Source organism: Silene latifolia, chromosome 11 (genome assembly GCF_048544455.1).
Source record: "Silene latifolia isolate original U9 population chromosome 11, ASM4854445v1, whole genome shotgun sequence".
Lineage (NCBI taxonomy): Eukaryota > Viridiplantae > Streptophyta > Magnoliopsida > Caryophyllales > Caryophyllaceae > Silene > Silene latifolia.
In genome coordinates, this window is record NC_133536.1 from 19,328,528 (window position 1) to 19,343,535 (window position 15,008).

The 15,008-nt window shown below is 35.9% G+C and overlaps 1 protein-coding gene across 1 annotated transcript; it reads left to right on the plus strand.

Moving 5' to 3' along the window:
• Nucleotides 1-7,599: 7,599 nt before the first annotated feature.
• LOC141612770 (uncharacterized) lies at nucleotides 7,600-10,667 on the plus strand. The gene is made up of 2 exons (XM_074431528.1): nucleotides 7,600-8,699; nucleotides 9,856-10,667. The coding sequence occupies exons 1-2, from the start codon at nucleotides 7,627-7,629 to the stop codon at nucleotides 10,394-10,396; spliced, it is 1,614 nt and encodes a 537-aa protein (XP_074287629.1). The 5' UTR covers nucleotides 7,600-7,626; the 3' UTR covers nucleotides 10,397-10,667.
• The last annotated feature ends 4,341 nt before the right edge of the window (nucleotides 10,668-15,008 follow it).

A 15,008-nucleotide genomic window follows, 5' to 3' on the forward strand; every position in this document is an offset into this window, starting at 1 on the left:
ATATTGAAAAAATTATTAATCAAGAAAGCTTTTACTAATTGAACTAACTTTTGCTATTATAGTAAGGGTATAATCGTATAAGTTAATGTGTAATAATCTATTCGAGAATTTTATGAATGATCTTGTGAGATTTACCTCATTTTGTCTAATGAAATCTTGTTGATTATTCACTACAGCTCTATTACTTGGGTAGCCTAGCAATTCTTGTAATTGAATAGCTCCATTTTTTATCCTTTTTGCTATCTGTCTTATTTCCGTTCATATCCTGATATAATTTCATAATTTTATTCTCAAATTATTTTAGCGGGAGGAAGGGGAATAGTGGGAAAGGAAAGAAGGCGGGGGGATGGGTGTTTGAGTTCTATTTCCCCCCAAATTATTTGGTGCCAATTTCTACCGTCTCTGATCTTTCTACTACTAACAATTGTGTGAGACGAAAGTATAAAGAACTCATTGAAACTGATTTGAGTAAAAAAGTACTCCGATGGTTTGTAATGTTGTGTGAAATGTATAAGCATAACATTACCTGTTTGCGTCATTAGGAACCTACAACTAGAAGCATTTTACGGCATTGCTTGTTATTCAGGCTTTGAGGTAATGTTGTGTTAACATTCTTCTGGTTGAAGATTTGGAGGTGCCGACTTTACAATTTTGAAGCTAATCAGTTGTTTGTTGACTTTCCAGTTTACTCTAATTTTCCTTCTTCCCGTACGGTGATCAAATGTTGTGCTAAGTTTTCATTTAACAAGAAATAATCTTCAGGGATGATTAGCAATATATGATGCTAATGTTGTAAGGAATTTGCTGTCTTCATTGCTGAATTTTTGTTTGGTTCTACTGATAACTGATACCTCATCTGTTTATCTTGGCTGAACTATAACAATTTAGATGTTCGCAATTTATGATTTGTTTGAGCTAAAACAGCTTAGGGTATGATTATCAGTCAGACTCATCACAGTTTTAAGACTCTGTCACATCAGTTTTTCACTAACTTTTATTAATATTTTATTGTTCAGACTTTCTTCAACTCACCTTAGACTTTATACATTATCCCTCAGACTCGACTCAGACTTTACTTTTTCACTACACTTTTCTTGTGGGGGTATTGGATAAAAAAGAAAAAAATAATAGTTTAATACATTGGAAGTCTTTTATTGGTTGTCATCTCTCAAAATGTGGGGTCAAGACTTTTGTAGAGTCTTAAGTTGAGTCTTGGATTTCTAAGACTCAACTTAAAACTATGTCTAAGACTTTGGTAGATTATTGGGAGTCTTGACTGAGTCTTGTCTTAAGACTTATACGAATCTTGTCTCAAGACTCACCAATAATCTTACCCTTACTAGTTTTAAACCCGTACAAAAAATGCACGGGTCGTAATAACAGGTGTTATTGATACATGATCATATAAATGAGTGTTATTAAATGTGCAATGTCGTAACATTATAAATAAGCCCATAATTCAAGATTTGACGCAATATGATTTCATAATTTCAGTAACGGTCTTCATTCTGATGACATAATACGGTTTTTATTAACGTAACTAACCTACATATAACGTACGTATAATCTAAAGAAAAAACAGTTTTCATCTACCACAATGGTTTTCATCATTAATCTAATTAAAATAATTGATTCAATCTATCAGTCGCTGCTTCGAACCACTATCACGAGGATATCACCCTGGTTGGGGCTCGGGTACAATGCACGTAAGTTGTATATGTGAGTAGTAGTTTTTTTTCAAAATGTGTTTTTCCAAAGCATGAGAGTATATACGTAGTATATATGATATCTAATTAGTTGATAGTTGGCCGTTACTAATATAATTTGGGGCACTTAAACTTTGCTATAATTATCGATTAGGTTTCCCAACAATAACTCCCCTCTAAGTTTAGAATTGTTAATGTTATCTGCAAATTAAATGATCAAACCGCCTTTACTCACTAATAAGTTTGTATTTACATCCGGTCTTACAATTACATTATGCTATGTTTGGGAACTTTGAATTGGAATTGAATTATGGAATTGAGACATTTTAAGTGTTTGAGAACTCTTAGAATTTGGAATTGGAATTGACTCAATTCCTTATCAATTCCAAGCTAGTTAAAATTTGGGGTTCTCAAATACCTACCATATACTAGTCATTTCAATTTCATGACTTCTTACGTTTTATTTTGTGACGCAAATTTCATCACAATATTTTTATTTATGATATTTTTTCCGATGACAAATATTTTTCGAGACAATATTTTATTTTTTCAAATATAAAACATCCAATGGCCTCAACCCATATCCGTCTCGCCCAAATTCAATTCCAATTGGGTATACCAAACACAATTTTGGAATTGGATTTAGAATTGAATTCAAACATTTCAATTTCTACAATTGAAATCATGGAAATGAAATCAATTCCGTATTTCCAAACACTACCTGTAATACCCGTCCTTTTAGAGACTCTTTGACCAGCGTTGACTGACCTTGGGAGCGAGAATAGTCTTAGAAGTGCGTGCCAAAACTATCTTGGGTTACGTGTTATGAGTGGTACTCGATAGAGTAGAGGCTACTCGATCGAGTAGCTAGGTTACTCGATCGAGTAGGGGGCCACTCGATCGAGTATGTTGGGTCCTCGATCGAGTATCGAGTTTTCAACGAGGGTTTTTAATCTCGTTTTTTTAAATCCGCAAATCATTTCCGCCTCATTCCTCCTATCCTTTGGTCGCTTCTTTCCCTTCCCTTCACCACAAAACCTCCATGGAAGCCTTTTGAAGATCCTTGTGCTTTAGGAGAGCGTCACTTGAGTCGGGTAGCGGTCTTTTGCCGAGTTTCTCCTTATAGGTATGTCATAATCATCATCCGTGTCCTCATCTTTACAATTAGGGTTTGCTTGGTAGTGATAGATGATCGTGTTGTGCTTATAGGCTTTGCTTGGTTGCTGGTTATGGCATGTGTTGGCATGGATTGGTTGCAGTTGCTTAAAGGTAGGTTCACCTACTCAGTTTCTGTAGATAGTCTAGTGTGTCGATCGTTGTGTCGTTGTTTTTGTGTTGTGGTTGTGTTTGTGTGGCAGCGTGTATACGGTTGTTGATTGATTGTTGTTGATGGTTGTGATTGTTTGTCTCTGGTTCTCGAGATGCGTTCTCGGCTGAGTGGAGTCACTTGCGGGAGTGGCTTCACGCCCTAGTTTCGCCCTCCGTGGAACCCGCCGCGGGAGGGGATGTGCACATTAATGGGACAGGGTTATCGCTCGGTATGATGAGCGGGCCATAGGTGGGAACGACTGCGGTCCCCCACTGGCAGGGCTGGTCCAGTGGACAGTCGGTGACGGAGATTGTTTGGAGTGGGTGCGATTGTGTGTGTGACTTGACTGATTGTGTTGATTTGTATTGATAGTTGTTGTTGATATTGCTGTATCTTATCTCAGTACTGACTTTGTGTGGTTGTCTTGTTTGTTTATGTGTCTGCCGTGATCCCTTATGGTGAGCAGTCTGTCTTAGCAGGTGTTGATGTGGTTGATAGCTGGAGTTCGGGCAGGGATGAGTCTTCACGAGATTTGATAGTTATAGCGAGTAGTCTTTGAGTTGTATCTTTATATCATCAGTTGGTTTTAAATCACTTGTAAAGTAACAAAATAGTTCTTTTATCGACATTTGATTATTACTTTCTCGGGCAACCGAGATGGTAACGCCCTTATATGCTAAGGAAGGCCTAGTTAAGGCTCCTCTGAATATGGGGGTGTTACACTACCTTAGTGTAAAACTTCCTTACACAAGACTTACTCCGTATGTATATATATAAAACTTTTACCCAACTCATTTTCATATAACCCAATTTAATGACCACATATATGATATACCCCTTGTATTGTTTTAAACTCTTTTTTTAATAGAGCAAATTCAACTCATTTGCTTTCATCGAAACCCAGTTTGATCTAATAACCCATCATATAAATTCCACACAATGATGTTAAAGTTAACCCTAGCTCCTCCTTAGACTCTCTCATAGTTCAATAGTCTAATATCTCCCTGACTCACTACCACCGTCACCTCCATCATCTCTCCAACTCCCCTCAAATATTAAATAAAAATGAAAAACCTTCCACTCTCAATTTCATCTTATACCTTCATTCTCACTTGGAGGCCTCTCTCTAATCCCTTTAAGTTTCGATTGATAAATCTCTCGCATCAAATCTGCCCTCAAAATTTACTTCACACCTCATATAACGACATTTGCAGTTAATTATCGAAATTATATGTATGATACAAAAAGATCGATCTTTATGTATTTTCGACTATTGATTTCTTTAAAATTGATTTCTTTTTCTTCCATGTATAGTATTGTTATTTTTTTTACAGTATTTCACTGTTTTTCCTTACTTTTTCGTTTTTTTTCACGATTCTTCAATTATTATGAATAATTATGATGTCTTTCAGACCTTTTTTTAAAAAAAGTTATTTAAATATTGTTGTCTTTAATTATTTCTATTTTTTAAGTATTTTTCCATATGCTCATCTCATGCAAATTTAAAGGATTTGACTTTTAACATTAAAGCTAATTAAAGTGAATAATCGGAAGAACTTCATGTAAGTATGATCCGAAACTTATATTTCTTCCTTTTTATATTTCTTCGCATTTATTTTAATGTTTATATTTTTTCGATTTGGAACGGGAACTTTTTCAAATCTACTTGTATTATACTGGTTATGTTATATTTAGTTCTTTTTATACTTGCTTTCTTTTGTTTTAAAATTTATATATTTTCAATTTAAAAAAAAAAACTCTCTTACGGAGTAATCTATTTTCTACAAATTTTTTTAATCTACCTCTACTATATTGTTTATGATTACGAAAATTTAAAAAATGTCATATCAATATATTTTGTTGTTAAAATGTTCAGAACTAATATACTCTGTATTTATGATGTTGGAATATAATAGTCATACTGATTTTTTTTTATTTACACAATGAATTTAACTACTAATTTCGGATGATTAATCAATATGCATTGTTCACATTTTATTTGTTCAGGTTAGAAGTAGGAGGACGATTATTTGAAATTTTTTATAAATTTTTCGTAATTGTAATTTATTAATGTGTAATTGTATAATGTATGATTTTGTGAAAATGTAATCTTAATTAAATAAGATTAAGATGTTAAAGAAGAGGGTAATTAATTATGTAGAGATCATGGCGGTTCCCACGTGAGAAAAAAAAAGAAAAAAAAATTTAGCAGCCAATAGGAATTTTTTAAAGAACCCATCTTTTATACTATGTAGATATTTTGGTTGACTTGTTTGCAGAGTCCATGGTTCATTGGGTTTAGTCCTAGACCGGACCAAAGATGAAACTGACATCAACACCTGACCATGACTAGATGACATGAAATTCTGTATAGTCTGGACCAGCGTAAAATGTAACGGTGGTCTCATCTGTTGTTCGGCGGACCACTTCCTTCGTCCCGATCAATAGTCATCTATTTCTATTTTGGTATTTCCGTGAATAGTTATTTATTTCCTTATTTGATCATCTTTTGTGGACATCTTTCATGTACATGTGGGGTTATAGGTTTTGTCTAGTCCTAATTCACTCATTTCTCTTTTCTTAATCTTTGTACCAAAAAGTATAAATAACTATTGATCGAAATGAAAGGAGAAATATAATTCTGTAATTGACCCATTTTTAGTGTTTGGAATCCCATGATTTGAGACGAGACTTTGGTCAATTCATTTTCATTTTCATTTCCAGAGTTCCAACCTTCTCGAAATTGGGTCGGTCTCTTAAACTCCCACTCAGGCACTCATGATCACTATCCAATTTCATATGGTAGACGTGTGAAATACTCGAGGTTGATCTCACATCCCAAATTCCAAATTCCAATAGCAATTCATTGGGTTTCTCAAACGTCATTGAAAAATTGAAAGAATGACAACAACAACATTTTTCATATCATTGGGTTTTTTAAGGTAAACATCATTGAGAAATTGAAATTGAAATAACGACGATAATAACATTATGTTGGTGCCTTGAGGACTGCAATACACAAATATATAAAAGTTAAGTGATGTTACAATTCTTTGCAAAATTCAAATGATCTTAAAAGTACATTACCATTTTGTTTATTTTCATTTTCTATTCAAACTAATTTCGCTTCAAAAAAAAAACCACTTAAAAAACATAAAACACCACATATCACTTTTCGTTTTTAACCTATTTTAGTAACGCCGATTTTCATATATTAATAAACGATAATTAATAACCAAAAACGATTAAATTAAAAACAAAATTGACGATTAGAAAAGAACAGAATTTCAAACGGCCATAACTTTATGCTCGGGTGTCCGATTTTGACGAATTTGTTTTCAAATCGCACAACTTTTCGAGACGAACACAATGGTTTAAAAAAAATGGAAAGTGGCCCATTCGTGTGAAAAACACGAATTGGCCCGGGCCTGTTTATGTGATTTACACGAATCAGACTAGGCCAGTTCATATAAATCACACGAATGGGCCTAAGCCAGTTCGTGTATGAACTGGCCTAGGCCCATTTGAGTGAACAGAAATAGTTGGCAAACTCTCGTGTAAAATCATTTTACATGCACATACTTTTTATTGTAAAATTAAGCGATAATTTATCTTATTAGAGCAATAGCAATAATAGAACTTTATATAAAGTTCTTCACATGCCATGTCACAATGCACCAACCCTAATTTTTAAGAATTTTTGTTCACAATAGAAGAACTTTATATGAAGTTCTTAGATGGAAAAAAATCATAAATAAATAATGTAAAATGGTTTCTCACGTTTTACAAAGTTATATTTATTGGTTGTACATTTTTCAATATTTTAGAACTTGGTTCTTATTTTAGAACTTGGTTCTTAAAAATAAGAACCAACTTTTAAATGCAATAGAAGAACTTTTAAAATAAAGTTCTTGGTGATAACCCCAATGCCAAGAACTACTATTGTTATTGCTCTTAACCCTCTTAGGGGGTGTTTGGTTCAACTCATAAAGGTATGAGGTATGGGTTTGGAATGAGTCAAACCCATACCAGTGTTTGTTTGACAAAAACAGGGGTTTCATACCCATACCCGAAACCCATGAGGTATGGGTTTCTCATACCCAAGGGGGGAGGTGGGTATGAGATTGATACCCATGGGTATCAAGTAATAAAACCAAAAAACATGAAAAAAAACTTAAATGGAACATTTTAATCGATTTTTTTTTTTACATTTATTTGATTAACTCTTCATTTTCATGATTTTTTAGTATCAAAAATAATTATTTTCAATGTTGTATTTTAGATTTTTTTGACTTTGGTGAAGTTCGATCCCATTCCACCCGAAATTGAAACAAACGCATGGTATGAGGAATCAAGTTCCAAACCCATACCATCCAGGTATGATTCTTCATTCCAAACTCATACCCACGCGCGAACAAACACCCCCTTAAAATAACTTTCATCAACCACCAATCTCTTTAATAAAGGCATTAAATTCTCTTAAAAATAACTACATTATTTATCCTAAAAACCGTTTTATAGGAGACTTCATCCTCTTCCAAGTTCCAACAACAGTTTTTAACTTTGTATCACCAGTCACAAGTCATACTCACATACTACTAGAGTTTTGTAATGTCATTGTCAAGAAGTTTCACCCATCTGACCGATAAATCCGCCTTGAAAACCGACCCTTACCATGTCTACTACGTCAACTCCACAACCGTCTACCTCCTTCAGCCACCCAAATCCCACCCCTCATCCCGCTCCCGCCCATGGATTATAACCCGTAAACTCATGAAAAATCAATCCGCCTTCATACTCTACCACCCTCTCACTTCCAAACCCTACTCTTTTAACTTCCATCCTTATAATCTCCACTTCTCACAACTCAATCCCACCCCCCTCGCCGTCTTCTACGCTTTTAAATCACATTACCCCGTCGACAAGCTACTAGTTCTACATAACTATGCTTTGTTCGCTTTGTACGGCGGCGGTCAGCTTCAGGGATGTCCTCGCTTCAATAGTGACTCCTCCTCCTGGGTTGAGTTATCGTCTCGCAATGTCAATTTCGATGATGTTATCAGTTTTGAGGACAAGGTTTATGTGGTTGATAGACAGGGGATTACTAAATTGGTGAATTATTATAAAACTATTAGAAAAATCAGCATTGGTAAAACCGTGGTTTCTCATCCCTTAATTTCCGGTTCAGGACGGTTTGGGTGGCGGAAACGGTTTGCGATCGACGGGGAAACTCTCTACTTGGTGGTTCGTATGGCGGAGAAATTATTCGACGTTTTTAGGCTGAAGAGCCGAGGAAAGGGATTTTATTGGGATAGGGTTGACCAATTTAAGGGTAATAAAGTGTTGTTTATGGCGAGGGATTGTTATTTTTTTCTGAGGGCGTCGAGGAAGTTTCCAGGAAGGGAATATAGGAACTGCATTGTGTTTTCTGAGGCCGCGTTTCCGCAGTATGGGAATGATTGTTGGGAGTTTACTGAGAGTGATAATGTTCGGAGAAATGAGGTTGATATTGCGGTTTTTCGGTTGGATGATGAGAGGTTTGTGAGGGAAGGGGAGGGTGAGAATTCGGGTTTTCCTAAGATTGATTGGTCACCTCCTGATTGGATTTTCAATGTTTCGGTGTTCTCTGCTGATGAATTTCAGAAACATTCTGTATCAGAGTCTTCTTCTAGTCAATCAGAAAGGTAATTGAAAAAAATGGTGTTATTACAATTTACGAGTATTCTTTACCGTAGGGGTGTTCAGAATAAACCAAACCGAAAAATCGTCCATTTTTAAGGTTTGATTAACCGAACCGTTTCGACAAAGCGGTTCGTTGAACCGAACCGTTAACTTTATTATGGAAAAGGTTCGGTTAAGGTTCGCAATTTTAGATAACCGGTTAACCGCGAACCGAACCGTTTCACAAAAAAGTAAGCAAAAAATTGAAATATTATATAAAAAACTGTTCTTTCGTTTAATTTTCTTAGTGTATCCAAATTTAAAATTTCTTAAATTGATTAATGCTAAAGTTTAGCCTATTAACTTTATTGTTGCGTATAATATATAATGAAAATTTAATTAAACTATTAGAAAAAGTTAACGAAAACTGAAAAAAAAAAAAAAAAGTAATATAGAACGCCGGTAACCGAACCGCTAATAACCATTTAAAGTTGTTAACCGAACCGTTTAAAACCGTTTCTAACGGTGCGATTTAGGTTCGGAGTTTTGCCAAACCGAAACGTGTGCGAACCGAATTAAATTAGAGGTTCGGTGAACCGAACCGCGAATGAACAACCCCTACTTTACAGTATGTTCATGTATATCCTGATATTAATTGTGATAAAAGTGTGGTACATTTACGAAATTAGATTGGTAGTTTCTTCCAGTTTGATGCATGTGTATGAAGGCCAAAACTATGATTTTAAATCTATGGTACATGACCTATTACAGCATTACCCTGTTGAATTCCCGGGATATGCTACAAACGTTATACAAAATACTCCCTCCGTCCCGGTCATTTGTTGTCCTTTCTATTTTAAGAATGAACTTGATGACCAATTTGATCATTCACACCAAATTTGGTCCAATTGTCATTTAGTAATCGATCCCCTCCTCTTTCCTTGGTTTTCTTGTCAAAACCAAAGGACAACACTTGACCGGTTTGGATGGAGTAGTTATTTTCTGAAATTTTAGCATATGTGATTACCTTTTGATTAACACTCGAGCCCTGGATTGTGTGAAGTACAGCAAAATGGTTTGCTAAAATGTGCGTGATCCTTACATACTGATGACTGATGAGAATGGTTTACCTAGAAGAATGCTGACACGAAAACAATATTTTCCTTTTTCTTGGTGAAGGGAGCCTGATGAGGATGAAAGATTGGATTCTGCTACTACCAAATTTGAAGGACTTGATATAAGGTCTGATTTAGTCCCAACCTTGCAAAAGATCTGGCGGAACCATGGGAACATAATAAATGACAGCATTGTGCGTAATGGTGACATAGTTGCTAGGGCGTTGGAGTCGCTGGCCACTATTGTTCAAATACTTGAGGACAACCCAGTCCAGTCCTTAAGTGACAGCCAAGCTGATTATTTAAGCTTCACACTTTCTGATCTACGAAACATATGTTTCAAAGTTTACTGGTTGGTTTCATTTGTTGAAAAGGCGTTAAAAGTACATAAAAGCAAACCTTTGGTGGAATCGTTGAACAATCTCAGTCAATTAAGTTCCCAAGTCAAGGAACGCAGAGCAATCCTCCTTGGCGAATTAGCTAACCTTGACGAGGAAGAAAACAAACTGAAGGAAGAGATGACGAAGGTGTCCGAAATGATTCCTTTTTTTGGCGAAGTTAAGTTTGACGAAGCTATAGGAGCGGGGCTCACAGGAGTGTGTTGATGATCAGCCTATCAATTTTTTTGGGGCTTATATGCCCGATGTCCCCTCATGATAGAAGTTAGTTTAGATTTTGTGTTTTCTCATAAGTTTCATCGTAGATATGCTTGAAGTCATTAGATGTTAGTAATAACTATGTGTATAATTATGTCTGGGGGATATGGCGTCATTTTGGACTTGTTATGCTGATCCATGCTCATTGTAGGTTCGTTGCTAACTATTGTTCATATACTGGCGTATTTATGGCTTATATTCTCACAAGAGTATTTTATTTTCTACATCTTCTGAGGATTGTTTCTCATAACTCACCTTATGTATTGACCATGGGAAATTATTATGGTGTGTTAATTGCGGTTCGGTTAATCGAACCTTAAAAATGGACGGTTTTTCGGTTTAGCGGTTCGGTTATTAGGGTTCGGTTTATTCTGAACACCCCTACCACACACTACATGCTCTCTAGACATGTTTATGAAATTGGACTTAAAATTCACGAATCGTAGCGATGAACTAGCTTTCACTCGCCGCCACAACAGTCTCGACTCCACCATAGTTGTCATCCTCCGACCACCGGAATCCCTCTCTTCCTCCGACCCCCACTCCTTTAGCCTCCAAACCCCACTCCTTTAGCCTCCCTCCTGACTACTACTACGCACAACTCAGCATCTCTACTCTCTCCGTCAACCACGCTTTCCGCGAACCCTATTACGTCGACAAACTCCTCGTCTTACCCAAACACTGTTATTTTGGTGTACGCAAATGTATTTTGTTCGCTTTATACGGCGGCGGTCAATTCCAGGGATGTCCTCGCTTCAATAAGCTCGAGAACAGCAATCCCTGGGTCAAATTCGATGACATTATCCATATTCAGGACAAGACATACGCGGTTGATAGGCTGGGGATTACCAAATTGGTTAATCATTATACTAGTATAGATCCCGCGCGAATGCGCAGTATTTTAGATAGAAACATTAAACAAAATAATAATAAAACTGATATTTAACGCAATTTGAAATTTAATTGTAAATTTGTTATTATTAATATTTTGTATTAACGGTGGAAAGGAAAGTTCAGTATAATCTAGAGGTAAATATAATATAATGAAAGCCCAATAACAGATATGATATAATAAAAGTCCAATTGCAGAAATGATATAATAAAAGTCCAATTATAGCCAAATTCATTTAGGCGGGAAAATTTTAGAGAAGTCTTATTCTTTTAGTATAAGGGGGATTACCGTTTCAAAAATCAGCATTGGAAAAACTATAACTTTTCAACCGCTAACTCCCGATTCAGGACGGTTTGGCTGGCGGAAACTCTTTACTTGGTGGTTCGTACAGCGGAGAATTTGTTCCAACTGTTTAGGCTAATAAAGAGCCAAGTAAAGAATCGACGAAAGACTTGGTTTTATTGGGATAGGGACTTCAGGGAAAAACATGACTCAAGTAGTACCTAAGGCTTCTACATCCTCTAGGACTGAAGAGATACAAAGTAAATATTTTATTGTCCGAGCTATCAAAAACTATTATTTTGTCAATATTATCTTCCAAAACATTTAAACTTGTACAAGTACATAAGAAATATGGGTCAAAATCCATATTGTTAGGCCAACAAAGTCAAATGAGGATAATTTATATATATGAGATGGAGTGAGTATATCTTTTCTGATTGTACCAATTCATGTGCTTTCTTTTCATTCTTTACACAGAGCCACAAAGGTGAAACTGCTGTTGAGCTATGGTTCTTGATGATGACAAGTTCCCAATCCTTTGTTCCTTCTCAACTATCGTTTTGGCAAGACTTTTGATGTTGCAGGTCTGGACTATGTTGATCAAAGATGATGGAAGCTATCACGTTCATATGTCCGTCTTTGTCTAGCATTAATGTAAGAATGTGGTTCTTAAGCTCACTCGTATGTTCTGAACAGTTACGCAGACTGTTCAGTTCAGAATGGTTCATAACACTGAATGAAGAACACGTGACTGATTTTATTTGGCAAAGAAGGATTTCGAATAAAATGTTTTCTGAACAAAATTTGGCTAAGATATTTTTAAGAACCTTCTGGTTGTTTTGAAGAAAAATATATCTTTTGAAATTAGTTGGAATATTTATCTTGCAAGATAAGTCAAATTATTTTTTGGAAATATTTTATTCTAAAAGATTTTATTTGCTTTATCTCTTTACCAAAAATATAGGGTTTGCTACCAAACAAATCTCCTATATAATTTTCCAGCAGATCAGTCATTGAAGACAACCGAAATTGAGAGCTTGACATTTTACATCTACAGCTTTTTGCAAAATACTTTTCACGTGTGTTTCTTAATAAAATTCTTTTTGCAAAATAATTTTCGTGTCTTGTGAACCATCCTTGTGTGCTTAAGTTCTTATATTCATAAGACTATATTTGTTCTCCATTGTTCTAAATTGTTGAACCATATAAGGAGACAAAGTGTGTTGTAATCTTTCTTTTGTGAGAGAGTGCTTTTTGGGGTACGGGGTTGTACTTGAGTCGCACGATCGGGGTTGATCGTGGGGGTTTTCTTTGTAATCGAGTTTGGTTATAAAGGAAATAATAATAAGAGAGAGGGTGGACGTAGACCTTTAGAGAGTAGGTCGAACCACGTTAAAAATCGTGTGTCTCTTGCTTTCTTTTATTTCGTTTGCCTTTGATTTTATTTGTTTTTCCTTTTTATTCACGTATTTACTCAAACGTACAATACAGCACAACTCTGATTGTTTTGAATAGTCACCGAGACTGTTCAATTAGCCTGTGTATTGTTTCAGAAGGAAATTCGTGAACGACCTTTTGCTTTAATTTCGCTTTAATTTTTAAAAGGGTACTTAATTCACCCCCTCCCCCTCTTAAGTACCGGATCGATAAACTCAACAATTGGTATCAGAGCCTCGTGCTCTTGATTGCCTTACAGTAAAGAGTTTGATCCTTTTTGAGTTTATTCGTTTGTACTTTATTTTATCATGAATTCCAAATCTGTCAAATGTCCTGTCTTTGATGGCACGGACTATGGCTGGTGGAAAAATCGTATGATGCACTTCATACAAGGAACAGATTACGAATGTTGGGTAATCATCGAAAATGGTCCTCTTGCTATCACTACCACCAATGCTAATGGTGTGACTAGTGCAAAAGCGCCCAAGGACTACACATCCGATGATTACAAAAAGGCGGAGAAGAATGCTAGGGCCATATCACTCCTGCAATCCGGAATTGGCGAATCAGAAACTAGTCGGATTGCAGGATGTAAAACGGCCAAACAAATTTGGGATAGTTTATCACTAGCCTATGAGGGGACCGTGCAAGTAAAGAAACAACGTATTGATCTCTTAATGCAACAAAGATGAAAACTTCGAATGCACGAGGATGAACCCATAAAAAGCATGTCTTCACGTTTTTCAAGTATAACTAACGAACTTTCAAATCTTGGTCGACAATTTGAAACCGAGGACATTGTCCGTAAAATTTTAAGAAGTCTTACCAGAAATGGCGAAAAGTCACGGCCATTGAAGAGTGTAGAGACTTAGCCACTCTTACCTATGAAGCTCTAATGGGATCTCTTATGGCACACGAAATAACACTTGACAATGATGCCGAAGAGAAACCCAAAGCTAAGGGTCTGGCCTTGAATGCCGTCTCAAGTGATAATGAAAATGATCTTGAGGAGGAAGTTGCCTTGCTGTCTAAAAGAATTGCCAAAATAATTAGAAAGCAAAATCAAGGAAAGTTCGAAAGTTATAAACCAAAGAAATCTGTTTCCTCATCTTCCTTATCTCGTTCTACTTCTAGAATGGGATGTTTCAAATGCGGTGAACGGGATCATCAGATCCGAAATTGCCCTAAATGGGAAGAAGAAAAAGCTAAGGATAAGCGTGAAAAGTCTAAGCAGGAGTACAAACATGCAATGATAGCTGCTGTATGGGGTGAGTCCGACTCAGAGGACAAGGAACCCTCTGAAAACGAGAAAGAAGAAAAATTCTGCCTACGAACTACCTACAAGCCTAGATATCAACGAAGAAGGGATGACGACTCCCTAAGGTGTCTCATGGCTCACTCTGATGCATCGGATAGCGAATCTGAAGATGAGGTAAATCTCTCGAATCTCAAAATTAAGATTAGGTCTTTGTCTAAAGAAAAAATTGTAAGATTGCTTGATGAGACTTTGGATACAAGTTATGAACCAAACAAACGTCTTGAGGCTATACAATCTGAAATTGAAAGTATTGCGGAGGAGAATATAGAGTTAAGACGAAATCTGAAGAATATATAGAAACAAACAGTCGATCAGACTGTTCAATCAGATCTCACTGCAGAAAATGAGTCTCTTGTTAACAAAATCCACGTCTTAACAAATGAACTAGATGAAATTAAGAAATTGCATATTACTAGTTCAACCTCTTACTCTGAAATGTGTTCTAAGTTTGATAGACTTAATAACGACTATAATTCTCTTCTTGCTAAGAATAAAAATTTGCTCGTAGTTGTCAACAATCTTGAAACTGATTTAAGTAATGCAAGAAATGTAGTTGCTAAATGGGAAGGTAGTACTACCGTCCTAGATTTTCTAGTCAATCAATCTAAGAACAACAATAAACTTGGATTAGG

What these genes read in the sequence shown, in the direction of transcription:
- LOC141612770 (XM_074431528.1), top strand. Translation starts at nt 7,627, where the DNA reads ATGTCATTGTCAAGAAGTTTCACCCATCTGACCGATAAATCCGCCTTG. An exon ending in TCTTCTAGTCAATCAGAAAG is followed by an intron (nt 8,700 to 9,855) that starts GTAATTGAAAAA and finishes TTCTTGGTGAAG; the next exon opens with GGAGCCTGATGAGGATGAAA.